This window comes from Mustelus asterias, chromosome 27, assembly GCF_964213995.1.
Source record: "Mustelus asterias chromosome 27, sMusAst1.hap1.1, whole genome shotgun sequence".
Classification (NCBI taxonomy): Eukaryota; Metazoa; Chordata; class Chondrichthyes; order Carcharhiniformes; family Triakidae; genus Mustelus; species Mustelus asterias.
In genome coordinates, this window is record NC_135827.1 from 16,167,766 (window position 1) to 16,183,801 (window position 16,036).

Here is a 16,036-nt window from a genome sequence, read left to right on the forward strand (position 1 = left end):
GTCAATGCATTGTCCAGTGTGGAACTGACTGTACAGACCAGGAAATTCCCAGTTTCAAACCCTTAGCTGTGCAGAGTTATCTGAGGAATGGATTTTTGATAGCTTTGGATGTCAACAGATATTGGCCCAAAGCATGTAATTGAAGTTGAGGTACAGATCAGCAATTATCTAATTGAATTGTGGATCAGGTCTAAAGGACTCAACGTTCCTATCTGACCGCAGCCTTGGAGGTAATGAAGTGTCTATAGTTGGTCAACTGTCCAGTGCCCACTACTGTTGCAAGCACAACTGTTAGTGCAGCCTGAAGTTAAATTTCCACAGCTGCTAGTGCAGCTTCTAGGACATCCTGAACCTTGCTCTCCACAGCCGCTGCATTAGTAACATCGTCTCTGAGAACAAGGAGTACACAAATTATCAAATGCACTGGTATCAGTTTACCATGTTTGGAAAGGATCTTTAAAATTTATTTTATTATTGTCACAAGTAGGCTTACATTAACACTGCAATGAAGTTACTTTGAAAATCCTCTAGTCACCATATTCCGGTGCATGTTCGGGTACACTGAGGGAGAATTTAGCATGGCCAATGCACCTAACCAGCATGTCTTTCAGACTGGGAGGAAACCAGAGCACCCGGAGGAAACCCACGCAGACACGGGGAGAATGTGCAGACTCCACACGGTGACCCAAGCCAGGAGTTGAACCCGGGTCTCTGGCACTGTGATGCAGCAGTGTTAACCACTGTGCCACCGTGCCGTCGGATCTGCTGGGTGGGTTACAGAAGTGCTAGTTTTTGGCTACCTTTTCTGATAGTTGCTGCTAGTTAGAAGGGTGATCCTAAATGGAGAAACTTAGCCAGTGCTTTGCTGAAGTTTTATTCCTCAGGGTGCTGGTCAGATACAATAAATGTCAGCAACCTTACACAGTGTTTGGGAAGTAATGCCACCAAGTCTTGGCTGTGGGCAATTGGACACAAATTGGAAAGGATGTGGCCCTGTAAAAGGTGAGATAGGGAGAGAATTTAATTTCATATGGGGCAATGCAAAATATGGCTGGAATTTCCAGAACCCCCCCCACCAAACACCTCAGCATGCTTTCCCATGGTGGAGATGACACAACAATGGCTGCCAGAGGGATCTTCAGGTCTGCCAAAGTCGATGGCAATTTGCATGGCTCACCCATCCTGCCGCCAGGGAACCCGTGGTGGGGATTGATTTCAGTGGGGCGGGAAGATTCTCGATTTCCGAATGTTTCAGTAGTTTGGGAAGCTGGGCTTGATTACAGTTTCCATATGTGTCAGGGAAAACACCTATGTTTTTTAATATCAGTATTTATTAGTGGGGTCTTCTGCTCCCCTTCACTCCATGTTCTCGATTCTTCCTGGAGCTATGTGGTTTCCATCTTCCTTATTTTAGCTGTGTATGGTTTATTTGGGACAATACTCTACTGCTTAACCCATTACTCTGTTCCGCACTGTTGCCAAACTTGCAAATGTGATTGGTTTCTTGCCTATTGTGAGTTAAGCAACCACAAGCTAAAAACTATTACATCAGTCAGTGTTGGCCATTAGTAGGAGGTCTGTGTTTTTATGCTGAGGCAAAGTTGCTGACCTTTGGCTATTTCTGTAAGCAATGTTTCTGTCTGAACAGGTGACCCCTCATTACATGGAGACGTCTGGTCCTGGCTGGAATTTATCCTGAACTCCACTTTCAGTGCTTTGTGGATATTACCTCTCTTTGTCCTCAGTAAAATAGTGAATGCCATCTGGTTCCAGGTAGGTGACACTCAGCTATTGAGTGGATTAACAAGATTATAATTAAACATTTGTGATTAACAAGCCTTCAGTATCAACTGTTCATACAGTGCCTTTAATATCGGCAACCTAAGGTGCTTCATGGGGGCTTAGAGATTTCAGACACCAGCGATAGGACAATTAGGTGGCCGAGAACTTTGGGCTTTCAGGGGAGTTTTTAACAAGGAGAGGGTGGTGGGGTTTGGAGGGGGATCAATTTGATAAGAGTGTAATAGCAATCACTACAAAGATGGTGCTGGCATCGTGAGCCTACATGAAAATAGAACAGTGTATTAATAAATCTGTGCCAGGAAGTGATTTAGAGGATATGGGTAGAAATGAAAACAACAATTTAAAGAAACAATCGCAGCACGTCAGCCCCTCCACTTCTTTACTGAACACTTACAAGCTGAGATTTATTTTTACTAAGATTTATGGGGTTCACTTGTTTACAATAACAGCCAATTGTAAATCACAACAGGTTCCACAGACTTAACCTCATAGCAAGAAAGGACACTTTAAATTGTGAATTCGGAAAGTTCATTAAAAGGCAACGATTCAGAACGATAAAAAGCAAAGTGTTAATTAACAGTAAGAGGAGAAAGCTTAACTCTTACGACTGAACAGACTACTCACCACGCTTCACACACCAGGACGTGAAGTGATGGCTCTGAAAACGTGGATAATGTGTAAAAACAACATCCCAAATATGGCTTCTCAAGATCCCTTTTTAATACCATAAAGATGTTGAAAGCCCACCTCAGTCAATTGTTGGAAAATAGCCAATTGTTCTATAATTTGTCAATAATGAAATAAGAGCCCGTTGCGTTTTAGCTAATTACACAGGTTGTCTTAACTTTAAGACAATGGTTTCTCATAAGCTATATCTCTTATCTTGAGTTAGCCTACGTTTCAATCAATAATTGGTTAACCTAACTGTCTATCATTTATAACTGCGACATCTTGAATAAAGCATATTCATTCCTTCAGTCACGGTAAATGAAAGTCCTAACAAGTTCACATTATCTTTTTAGACTGTCTGGGAAAGGAGCATCTCATGACATTTAGAACCTTATTAAAATCGAGTGTTTATCATTTTAAAAGTTATAAACGTTTTGTGTTACAGACTACATTACCAGCCTTACTAATACATCTATTAATGAATTACTTATTCTTTAATTGCCTCACAATTAAGGCTGTCTATTCAACTAATCTGGCTGGTTTCCAATAATATAGGTTTAGTTATTTTTTTTAAATGGCTTTTGTCAATGTAGAGCAAAATACTAAATAACACATTAATTGAAACTACAAAATGATAGTCACACTAAAACTATTGATTTTGAAGCTGCCAACAAAAGAACTGACAGTAGCTATCTATTTTCGAAAGACACTTGATGAGTTTACTTCTTTGGGCTGTAGGAAACGCCAACTAATTGACTCTTCAGCGTTGAGACCCTTCGTTTATTTTAGTCATCCAAGGGTCCGACCTGTTTGAGACTCCCAAGTTATTGCGCCCAGCTTATGTTTACCCAATATTGAATGTACACTATACATCCCACCAACCCAAGGTCAGGTTAGATCAAGTTCATGAAAGCGCTACATGTCCAAGTCAGGATCGATGTTCCCTCAAAGCTGTGTGACCTCCCAGCACCCAGATATTCCCGCTCAGGCTGAGAATACATCAACCTCTGCTTGTGCACAGTCACACAAAAAAATTAATGGCCCCAAACATTTAATGCAATAGGTTACACACAACAATAACAAAATTACCTGGGATCTTGGTCAGGATGATGTGTAACTTGGAGGTGAACTTGTTCGCATGAGTATTGTCTGGGGTGTTGGAGGTTGTGGGTTTGGGAAGTGCTGCCAAAGAAGCTTTGCATTACTGTAGGAGACGATGCGGACTGCAGTGACTATAGTGAAGAGTTGGTTCTTTAAGGTGTTGGATGGGCTGCCAGTTTAGTGGATTGCTTTATTCTGAGTGTTGAAAAGTGGAGAATATTCCGTCACATTCCTCTGTGTCTTATGTGTGGTGAAAAGGCGTCAAGGGTGAGCCACATGCCACAGAATACCAAGCTTTGGACAAACTCTCAAAGCTAACGGTCTAATTGAGTTGCAGGTCAAAGATGCCGCCTCCCAACCTCAAGGTTGTTGGTAACGGAAGCCTCTTTACACAGCCATCTCCAATCCTCTGTGAGGGTAATGTTGATTATCCACTAGATACAAAACTACCCTTTAAATATTATTTTCAATCAATAATGGACACATTATTGGCAAAAAGATATGCTCACCTCTTAGTGACAGCAGAGAGAAAGGCATTAGAAAGGTAAGAGAAAAGACTTGAATGTTCAGAGGACAAACCAAGTGCAGGGGAAGTGTGTTAGTGGAAGGGTAGAAAAGGAGAAGGAGATGTGTAATGTTCATATCTGCTTAATATAAGATTGTGTTTTAGACATTCAAACCAATGAGCCAGGGAAGGTTTATGAACCTTTGACAATCTTATTCTAGGAATTAAGCAAGAGGCAAAATAAATTAAGGTTTTACAGTCCATTTTCTACCGGGTCCCCCCTCCTCCTTAGCAGCAGTCTGAGACAAAACCAGTCCTTTCGCAACCTTTGTGTTCTATTTGACCCCGAGATGAGCATCAAACCATATATTCACATCACCACTCGATCACTTTCATATTTTCCACCATTACCCCTATCTTAGCTCATCTGCTGCTGAAACTATCATCCAGGTGTTGGCATGGTCAAGTCTAAAGGTGAAGAAGGCGTTCCTGGCTAGTCTTCCATATTCCACTCTGCAAACTTAAAGCTGTCCAAATCCCTGCTGCCCATGTCCTAACTCATGCTAAGTCCTGTTCCCCTATCACTCTTGTGTTTGCTGATCTACATTGGCTCCTGATCAAGTAACTGCTTGATTTAGAATTCTCATCCTTGTTTTCAAGTCCTTCCATGACTCCCTCCCTACTCCCTCCCTCTGTAACCTTAGCTCCACTACCCTCTGAGATGTCTGTACTCATCTCATTCTGGCCTTTTGTGTACCTGCGATTTTAATTGCTCCAGTGGCCATATCATCAGTTGCCAAGGCCCTAAGCTCTGGAATTTCTCTTCTCCACTTCACCAACTCAATACCCCACTATCCTCTTTTAATGAACTCCTTAAGACCTATCTTTTTGACCAGGCTTTTGGTCACCAGATGTAATATCCCTTACATGGCTTGATGTCTTATTTTATAATGCCTTGAATTAATTTACTTATGTTGAAGGGTGCTGTTTAAATATAAATTGTTTTACATCTGAGGCAGTTATTGAGTTTGTGAATGCCAAGCAGCTAAATCAATAGGAATTTGGGCAACAGTCCAGGAAGCCTCAGTGTCGTGTGTGTGTGTGTGTATGTGTGAGTGTGCATGTGCTTGCATGTGTGTTGATTCAGCTCTCGTGTTGAGTCAGCCATCTCCCACTGTCTCTCAAGTCCTTTGCCAAGGCTAAGGTCCAGTAATATTGTTCTGTCTTCAGTGCTTGCGGCTTCAATAGAGGAAAGAAAAAAAGGGATGTTGATGGAATCCTGATGGTCTGTTCACTTACATTAACTGTTATTACCAAGCATCTGACCAATTTAAGATTCTCATCAGCTAGGCTTACAGTAATTATGTCACTACTGCTTATTCCTTCAGTGGAGATCTCCACAGAGTCTGTGAATTTACTGAGCTCCCAGTCTTAGCCATTGGTAGCAAGACAGTTTGGAGGGTCAGGCATTTCCTGCAGCAGAAACACTGCCGGCTACAGCCATACACCAAGACCCCAGGTCACAGTGACATTGAGAAATAACAAGGAAAAACTGAAATGTGAAATAAAACTGAGAAAGCACACAGGGTGAGGGTCGGCCTGTATCTGTAAACAGGACAGACTGCGGGCTTTTCAAGGTTACGTACCCTTCATCAGTGGTCTGGGAGCAGGTTAATTATGTTTAACCATGTGGCAGGCATCGGAGGGGATATATAATAAAGTTTATTTATTAGTGTCACAAGTAAGGCTTACATTAACACTGCAATGAAGTTACTGTGAAAATCCCCTAGTCGCCACAGTCTGGCAGCTGTTTGGGTAACACTGAGGGATAATTTATCATGACCAATTCACCTAACCTGCGCATCTTTGGACTGTGGGGAGAAACTGGAACACCTGGAGGAAACCCATGCAGGCACGGGGAGAATGTGCAAACTCCACTCAGACAGTGACCCAAGCCGGGAATCGAACCCAGGTCCCTGGCGCTGTGAGGCAGCAGTGCTAACCACCGTGCCACTCACTATAATCTCACTGTTACCCCACTGACCTCCATTCCAAAAACAAACAATAAGGCAGTTTTTTAATAGTGAATAATTGTTTGTATTATTACTTGTTACAGGACATTGCCGACCTAGCATTTAAAGTCTCTGGGAGGAAAGCACAACCCTTCCCCAGCATCAGCAAGATTATCGCAGACATGCTGTTTAACCTGCTTCTGCAGGCCTTGTTCCTCATTCAGGTATGTATGAAGCACAATGTTGGATGAGACTGGTAAATGTGTCAGGCTACAGCTGAAGTTGCAGAACCAATTGGATATCTTTTTGTCTTTGACCTGAACTCCATGGATTAATTGAACCCTATGCTGTGATATTAGGAGGAAACAAAGACTGGACAGTCAATGAGTGAGGACTCGTAAGAATCAAAATGATTCTCCCTCTTTGCCTCTGTCAGCTGGCCTGGGAATTTTCCTGTACAGCACATCTACTTTGTTGAGTTACATTTTAAAAATGCAATACAAAAAATAGTTATGTTAATTAATACAAACCTTGTGTGTGAAAGTACACCATGGAGGAAACATCAAAAGTTCCAGGTTCAATCTCTGTTGTGTGAGCTGATCTCAGCTGGAGCAGTGTAAGGAATATGAAAGTAAAACTGGCATTTATACAGTGCGTTTCACCTCGGGACATCCCAAAGTATATTAAAACCAGTGAAACACTCTTGGAGTCAGAGGTTTACAGCATGGAAACAGGCCCTTCGGCCCAACTTGTCCATGCCGCCCTTTTTTTTAAACCCCGAAGCTAGTCCCAATTGCCTGCATTTGGCCCATATCCCTCTATACCCATCTCACCCATGTAACTGTCTAAATGCTTTTTAAAAGACAAAATTGTACCCGCCTCTACTACTACCTCTGGCAGCTTGTTCCAGACACTCACCACCCTCTGTGTGAAAACAATTGCCCCTCTGGACACTTTTGTATCTCTCCCCTCTCACCTTAAACCTATGCCCTCTAGTTTTAGACTCCCCTACCTTTGGGAAAAGATATTGACTATCTAGCTGATCTGTGCCCCTCATTATTTATGTAGAATAAAGCTGAATTTTGAGACATTCCCCTTAAACATAAAACATATCAATAGCACACTATCATCGCACAATATCACTATGCCAACGACTCCCATGAATTTGGCTGGGGAATATTAAGTAGCAGCTCCTACTGCTGACTGCTATACAAAAGCCTGTGCTGGAAAGTGCAAGTGTGGAGAATCAGCAAGGACAGGTTTTGAGCTTAGTTATTGCATGCTATTCTTATCGTGGAACTCTAGTTTCATTTATTTTGTTTCTTTTCCCCAGGGATTGATAGTGAGTCATTTTCCCATTGAAATTATCGGACAGCTGGGCAGCCTGTTCCACATGTCAATGCTGTATTCCCTCTACTGCTTTGAGTACAAATGGTTCAACAACGGTGAGTAAAGTCTGTGCCAGTGATACCTCCCGAATGAGACAAATGGGTGAAAATGTGTGTCTACACGTATGATCCTGAAGGATGAGGAAGGGACAGCTTTTCCGTCAAGCCTGTGCCCTTCTGTCATAGCTTTTGAACATTCACCCTCATCCACCTCCCCGCTAACCAGGCAATCTCCCAGGAGAAGAGATGATATAGAAGGAAAAATCTCAGTCAATTTAGGGAAAAGCACTATGGGGAAAAATTGCTTTCTGACCTATGAAAGTAATCAGAATTCCAGGAGATCACGGTGACTGGGAGCTACGTTCTCTCACATCCCAATTCCTGTTTACAAGCGGATATATTGGCCATACGAGGAACCCGTCCTTTTGAATGCCAGCATTAAATTCATACTCGCTGCTCAAGGCTGGCAGTGTACAATAGACACTGTTATCCCACCTAGTTCCGTTAGGTAATGTAGACTCATCCACCTGGAGTTGGCGTGGTCCCTGCTCAACATGACCCCAACTCCAAAAAGCATCTTTCTTCACTGCTGAAACCTGAAAGATTGCTGGGCATTTTATCGCAATTGTGATACGGTTTGGGTGAAAGGGGCCTTCCTACAGTGTCCGTGCTCACTCCTGAACAACGGCCATCGGGATGAAAAGACGCCCACAGTACCTCATCCCAGAACCAATCGCTGAGTGGATAAACCCTTCATCCCCATTTGCTCCTGTACAGAAATCCTTCAGATCTCAGCAGTTGCAAGAAATATTCTCCTTTCTCTCTTCTGGTCTCCACAGGAAAACAGGCAATTAACCAGACTTTCAACTTCACTCCAAATTTGGTAACTTTTGAGAGAAATGGGGAAAAGGGGGTGGGGGGGGGGGAGAGGAGAATGTTTGCTTTTCTGTCAATGGGCTCCCTCTGGTGGGACACCTGAGATTAACAGTACAGCGTGTAGCAGAGAACCCTTGTCCCACTGCTTAGCACACTCTATTCCCTCAGTTGTCATCTCCAGAAGGTGGCTCACCATCATCACAAAAGAGGGGCAATAAACACTGGCCTTACCAATGACATCCACGTCCTGTAAATGAATTTTAAAAAACAATATGGATCCATGCACAGATGTCAGCTTTTAAGGAATGTATCTATCCCTCTTTACAGCGGCAGATTTACAGTTAGTGGGACCATGAACTCAGCTTCATTTTTGTTCCCACCTCCTCTCCCTTCCCTTCTCCCCCTCTCTTTGACCCCTCTACCCACCTTTCCGCTGTAGTTTTTAAAAGAAAGACTGAAACGTAATAACGCTTTGAGACACGGTGGCACAGTGGTTAGAGCTGTTGCCTCAGCTCCAGGGACCCAGGTTCAATTCCAGCCTTGGATGACTGTCTGTGTGGAGTTCGCGCGTTCTGCCTGTGTTGGCATGGTTTTCCTCCCACAGTCCAAAGATGTGCAGGTTAGATGGATTGGCCTTGCTAAATTGCCCCTTAGTGTCCCAAGATGTGTAGGTTAGATGGATTAGCCATAGGAAATGTGTGGGGCAACAGGGAGAGGGTCTGAGTAACATATTTTGTCAGAGAGTCGGTGCAGACTTGATTGACTGAATGATCTCTTCTGCACTGTAGGGATTCTATGATTCTACATCCGATGGTCGTGAACAATGACAATACTCAATTTTGCAATATTCAGCCCAGGTTTTCTCTTCCTGTCGCCATACTGCCTACAAAGGGGGTTATTATGCAGTAAAATTAATGTGCTGTGCATCCAGATCGTTTCTCTCTCTCCCGCTGTCCCCTATCATTTTATAACCTACGTTGAAAACTAACCATCCAGGAATGCAATCTGGTGCCTCTGAAAGCTAGGACCATGTCACCATTCCTCTCCCTGGAACCGTGTTGCATTCATTGCGCTCACCCCACATGACTGAAACCTGCAGCACTTTGGCGAAAGCAGCCCGTGCACTACAACCAAGAACTGTCAACACTGAAATGCATCCTCCAGGGCGGGGGAATAAATGCTTGGCCGTATGTGAAGGCATTTTGAAAAATGTCTGGAACAAATAGTGCAGATTTTCTTAGTTGTAGCGACTATTTATTGTGTTTTGCTTTACAGTCCCAGTGAAGTTTACAGTTCTCAGTGAAGTTAGAATATGCATTAATTCTTTTATTATAAAAAGATGTAATCAAACAGCAGATGAAGTGGCGGATTTTGTAATGTCCACATTTCGGGTCATAGAAAATCTGTTTGGCTTTACACCTCAGAATGGCTGTTTCTCCTTCTGTCTCGTCAGTTTCATTCACTCAAGTGCCGCTAACCTTTGCTTCAAGTCTCTATGTCCCGAAGCAATGCAGGAAAAAACTTAGCAACACTTATATCAACATCAAAAAGAAAACCCATCAGTCTTTGGATAAATACTGGAATTTATTACTAAGGAAGTCTTAACAATGCGCTTAAGAAATAATGTATGATCAGATAAAACCAACATGCTTTGATGAAACATACTTCATATTTAATCAAATTTATGAAGAGGTTTTTGAGGAATAAATCACACTAAATAATCTCTCCAACTGAAATGTAAAAACTTGGATATCCAAAATGCATTTGGTAAGGTGCCTCACAAAAGATTAAACCATGAGATAGTGTTCCTGGAGTTCAGGAAGTTATGTTACAACTGATCCCCAGGTGAGGTCCTCAAATTTCCCCTCTGTGGGAACTATCTCAGCAAGAGCCCCAATTTGATAAATTCCGGATGCTGTGCCCCCTAATTGTTATGCCTCCGGATGAGGAGGGATGAACAGGCTCCCTTTCTTTCTTCAACTCCTTTGGCTGGTCTCAACAAGATTACTTCAAAAAGATCCCTTCCCATTCAGATACCTTTCCTCAGTCTCAATATATTTGTATTTTTAAAAATGGAGGCAAGTTGACTAGGCTTTCTTGAGTTAATGGAAGAGCGAGTTTATTAGCTACTAACCGAGAGGAATATAATGAAACACATGTACATGCATTTGAAAAGATTAGAAATGAGAAGCAAGTCCAAAGGTAAGTTTTTTTTAAAAAAAGATACATGAATCTGAATTTGACTTGTCCATGAGGAGCAGATGGTACAACGTTACAGCCGTTTGAGATTCACGTTTCCAGTAGCACTGACTTTAGTTGAGTTGTTGGTTTTGAGATTCTTGGTCTGTAGTTTAGCTGAAAAGTTGTCCTGCTTCCTTTTCAGCCATGGCTGACTTGGCTTGCTCCAGCGTTCAGAGACAGCGAGGCATTTATTTTTATGTTCCAGAGGAGGGGGTCTCTGCTGGCTTTTTGTTTGGGTGTCATATACTCTGACACACCCAGCACTAGTCCAGACCAACCAAGTTTTGGCACTGGCTTTTTCTCGTGGTCTTTGTATATTCCTGGAAGGCCAAAATCCATGAACATAGGAAATAATTTACAGGATTTAATTCCTGCTGAGATGTTGATCAGTTTCCATTGCCTCCACTGGAGATGACAGTTCACGTTTGCATGGCTTCTTGCTTTCACATGTTTGCCTTAGACAGGGTGTGGCATCTGGTTTATGGAATAGGCATTGAAAAACCTGCTCTTCCTCAAATAATGCCATAAGATCCACTTGAGAGGGCAATTGGGGTCTCACCTTCATGTCCTAACTGAAAGGTGGTCCCTCCAGGAATGCAGCACTCCCTCAGGGCTAAACTGGTGGGTCAGCATAATCTCCTCATCTCTGAGGTGGGATTGACAGAGTCAGGTGAGAGTGCTTACCCCTGAACCATGGCTAACACAGTTCTGTTCACGTTTTTATTTCTTATTCACCAGCTTGTCCTATCCAGCTGGAGGTTTAAAAAGGGTTGTTGCCTCACCATTTAAAACAAACAATCTACTTGAGAAATATGAAAATTATTCAAAGCATGCATTGAAACTTCAGACAGGAGATTTTTCTCTCATTAACATCTGAGAAATGCTCACTCCCCAGGTAGACCAAAGAGAAACAAGCTGGAGTCGCATTGTGTGAGGTTCCCACCCTCCCAATGCTGCTCTGGGAATTAAAGGTGTTCCCCAAATTGGTGCAGGCCCAGTCAAAGAGGCATTCCTAGTCCCCTGCTTCTCCTCCTCTGTATGGACTTATGGGGAATCTCAAATAGAAGAGCACTGAGGCTTGTGCTGGAACCCATGTTCCCAATGGTGGGGGAGTCCAGAACTAGGGATCATAGTTTGAGGATAAGGGGTAAACCTTTTAGGACTGAGAAATGGAGAAATGTCTTCACCCAGAGAGTGGTGAATGTGCGGAATTCACTGCCACAGAATGTCGTTGAGACCAAAACGTTGTCTGATTTCAAGAAATTAAATGTAGCTCTTGGGGCTCAAGGGGAAGAGGGGGATAATGATGTGGAATTTGATGATCAGCCTTGATCAAAATGAATGGCGGAGCAGGCTCAAAGGGCCGAATGGCCTATTCCTGCTTCTAGTTTCTATGAACCCTCTGCAGAACAGAGTGTTTACCTTGGTTCATAGTACTGAGAAGATCAAAACAGGCATGCAAGTGCCTTTTGAGGTTCCAGCTTCAACTTTGATCTGTAACCCCATTACTGTTAAGCCACAGTTACAAGGCCTGGTGATCAGGAACATTGCTGCACGCTTGCCCTATTACCACCTTGGCCCTGGTCAAGAAGAAGAAGGAGGCACATGACATGCATAGGCAGCTGGGACCAAGTGAATCCCTTGAAGAGTATAGGGAGTGTAGGAGTAGAGTTAAGAGAGAAATCAGGAGGGCAAAAAGGGGACACGAGATTGTTGTCTACATGAACTTTAGCAAGGCCTTTGACAAGGTACCGCATGGTAGGTTGTTGCATAAGGTTAAATCTCTCGGGATCCAGCTTGAGGTATCTAAATGGATACAAAATTGGCTTCTTGACAAGCCAGGGGGTGGTTGTAGAGGGTTGTTTTTCAAACTGGAGGCCTGTGACCAGTGATGTGCTTCAGGGATCAGTGCTGGGTCCACTGTTATTTGTCATTTATATTAATGATTTGGGTGGGAATATAGGAGGCATGATTAGTAAGTTTGCAGATGACACCAAGATTGGTGGCATAGTGGACAGTGAAGAAAGATATCTCCAATTGCAACGGGATCTTGATCAATTGGGCCAGTGGGCTGACGAATGGCAGATGGCGTTTAATTTAGATAAATGTGAGGTGATGCATTTTGGTAGATTGACTGAGTAAGTCCTGCCCTGGTTCAATGGTAGGGCACTGGGGAGAGTTACAGAACAAAGAGATCTAGGGGTACATGTTCATGGCTCCTTGAAAGTGGAGTCACAGATGGACAGAGTGGCAAAGAAGGCATTCGGCATGCTTGGTTTCATTGGTCAGAACATTGAATACAGGAGTTGGAACGTCTTGTTGAAGTTGTACAAGACATTGGTACGGCCACACTTGGAATACTGTGTACAGTTCTGGTCACCCTATTATAGAAAGGATATTATTAAATAGAAAGAGTGCAGAAAAGATTTACTAGGATGCTACCGGGACTTAATGGTTTGAGTTATAAGGAGAGGCTGGATAGACTGGGACTTTTTTCTCTGGAGCGTAGAAGACTGAGGGATGATATTATAGAGATCTATAAAATAATGAGGGGCACAGATCAGCTAGATAGTCAATATCTTTTCCCAAAGGTAGGGGAGTCTAAAACTAGAGGGCATAGGTTTAAGGTGAGAGGGGAGAGATATAGAAGTGTCCAGAGGGGCAATTTTTTCACACAGAGGGTGGTGAGTGTCTGGAACAAGCTGCCAGAGGTAGTAGTAGAGGAAGGTACAATTTTGTCTTTTAAAAAGCATTTAGATAGTTAGATGGGTACGATGGGTATAAAGGGATATGGGCCAAATGCAGACAATAGGGATTACCTTAGGGGTTTAAAAAAAAGGGCGGCATGGACAAGTTGGGTCGAAAGGCCTGTTTCCATGCTGTAAACGTCTGTGACTCTATGGCCTCACCCACCCAGCATGAGGCCCAGTCAATGGACCTGTGCCAGCAAGGTACCTGGGTGAGGGCGATTTGGCACTCATGTCTCACAGGTGCAGCACATGTCAGATGTACCTGTCAGCACTCAAGGGTGAAAACCTGTGTCACACAAAACTCCATTGCCAACTTATACTTAGATAGCTTGCAACAGTGATTAGATTGGTGTTATATTTTACAAGCGCCCTAATTGAATTGTACAGCACCATCTGATGATTAAAAGCTGCCCTACATTCACATTATTAACTTTGCTCTTTTTTCTATGTACAGGAGTGGAAATGCATCAGCGCTTGTCCAACATCGAAAGGAATTGGCCTTATTATTTTGGTTTTGGATTGCCTTTGGCTATCCTCACTGCTCTGCCATCTTCGTATGTGATCAGGTACGTACTATGCAGCACAAGTCTCACAATAACTTAAAGGCTGTTTTAAATAAAAACTACAGGCTCCTTGACTTTATAGAGGCGCAGTATAAAGGCAAGAAAGTTATGCTGAACTTTTACAAATCATTGGTTAGACCCCAACTGAAATGTTGTTCCCAATCCTGGACACCACACTTAAGGAGGATGTGGAGAGGGGATGCAGGGAAGATGTACTTGAATAGCATCAGGGTGGCACAGTGGTTAGCACTACTGCCTCACCGTACCCGGGATCTGGGTTCAATTCTGGCCTTGGGTTACTGTCTGTGTGGAGTTTGCCTGTGTCTATGTGGGTTTCCTCCAGGTGCTCCAGTTTCCTCCCACAGTCCCAAGATGTGTAGGTTAGGGGGAATAGTGGGGTAAATACGTGAGGTTACAGGAAAGGGCCTGGGTGGAATGTCCTGTCGAGTCAATGCAAACTCGATGGGTCGAATGGTCTCCTGCACTGTAAGGATTCTATGATCAGTGACAAGTTATGTGGAAAAGTTGGTGATGCTGGGATTGTTCTCCTTCGAGCAGAGAATGTGATTTAATAGTGTCTCAAGTTATGAAAGGTTTGATAGAATAAATCAGGATAAACCATTTCCATTGGGAAGAGGGTGTGTAACCAGGGGACAAAGATTGAAAATGATTGATAACAGAGCCAGAGGTGAGGGAAACCTGTTCTGATCTAGGGCAGAATAGCCGCCTGTGCTATAAAATTCTACGGTTCTGTAATAATATGGCATTCCCTTCCTTCCAAAACCATTGTCATCACCTGCTCCTCAAATAAACATCCTGGATCTTCTGCCCTTGCAAACTGCTGCAGCATCTTCCACCCTCTTTTCCAAAGTCCCTGTCCTCATGATCTACAGTAAGAAGTCTCACAACACCAGGTTAAAGTTTATTTGGTAGCAACCAAATAAACCTGTTGGACTTTAACCTGGTGTTGTGAGACTTCTTACTGTGTTCACCGCAGTCCAACGCCGGCATCTCCACCTCATGATCTACATCAGTTCCCAGTCACCAATTCTAAAAAAAAAGCTAATCTTTTTGCTCATCAGTCCAAAGATGTGCGGGTTGGGTTGATTGGCCATTCTAAATTGACCCTAGTGTCAGCTGTGTTAGCAGGGTAAATTTGTGGAGTTAAGGGAATGGGGCCTGGGTGGGTTTGTAGTCGCTGCAGACTCGATGGGCCGAATGGCCGCCTTCTGCACTATAGGGATTCTATGATCTTTGTTTTTAAATCTCTACATAATTGTCGATGATCACCCTATCTATTTGACAATACAATCTTATGCACCTTCCTTGCCAATTGCTGGCTGTTGCAAATACGCAGGAATGATGGGCCGCATGGCCTCCTTTTGCACTGTAGGAATTCTATGAAGTGTGTTAGTCTCACATTCATAAGCCCGAGAGCAAAAAAGAAAGAAACCCAAAAGATACACTAAATGACCATGAGGAACAGTTAGAGAGTCGTTGCATTGCAGAAGAAATACATCCGACCCCTTGAGTCTGTGTTGGCTGTCTGTCGAGAAATCCACTCAGTCTCATTCCTCTACTCTATCCCCATAGCCCTGCAAATTTATTCCTCAATTTCACCCAATTTATTTTTTAAATGATTGAGCATCTCTACTTTCTGCACCCTCTAGGGCAGCGAGTTCCAGCTCAGTAACATGCATTGTGTAAAAAAAAAAAAATCTTCCTCGTACCCTATGGTCATGCTTTGGGGATCCAGGTTCAAATGACACAACAGCAAATGATGAAATTTAGATTCAATAAAATATCTGGAATTAAGAATCTACTGATGACCATAAAACCATTGTCGATTGTCATTAAAATCCCATCTGGTTCACTAATGTCCCTTTAGGGATGGAAATCTGCCACCCTTACCTGGTCTGGCCTACATGTGACTCCATGTGCAAACCCATGTCCTCTCTATTTAAGAAAAAAAGCTCTCCAACTTTCACCTTTCTAACATCGTTCATACCCCCTTCCCCATGACCATCTCAATCCGTCTTCATCAAAAATTCTTATGCCTTTCGATTGACTTTTAGATACTCTCTGAAATGGCCTAGCAAGCCACTCAGTTCAAGGACAATTAGGGATA

General features: G+C 43.1%; 1 protein-coding gene across 2 annotated transcripts in view; it reads left to right on the forward strand.

Annotated features, from left to right (window-relative positions):
- ei24 (EI24 autophagy associated transmembrane protein) overlaps nucleotides 1–16,036 on the forward strand; it is a 51,065-nt gene that overhangs the window by 22,613 nt on the left and 12,416 nt on the right. For both annotated transcript variants that reach the window (XR_013495582.1, XM_078198855.1), the window contains exons 6-9: nucleotides 1,649–1,773; nucleotides 6,195–6,314; nucleotides 7,424–7,535; nucleotides 13,800–13,911. Coding sequence is in view for 1 of the 2 variants with exons in the window: in XM_078198855.1 (XP_078054981.1) it covers nucleotides 1,649–1,773; nucleotides 6,195–6,314; nucleotides 7,424–7,535; nucleotides 13,800–13,911 (469 nt within the window). In the remaining variant the exon portion in view is untranslated. The remainder of the gene's footprint in view (nucleotides 1–1,648; nucleotides 1,774–6,194; nucleotides 6,315–7,423; nucleotides 7,536–13,799; nucleotides 13,912–16,036) is intronic.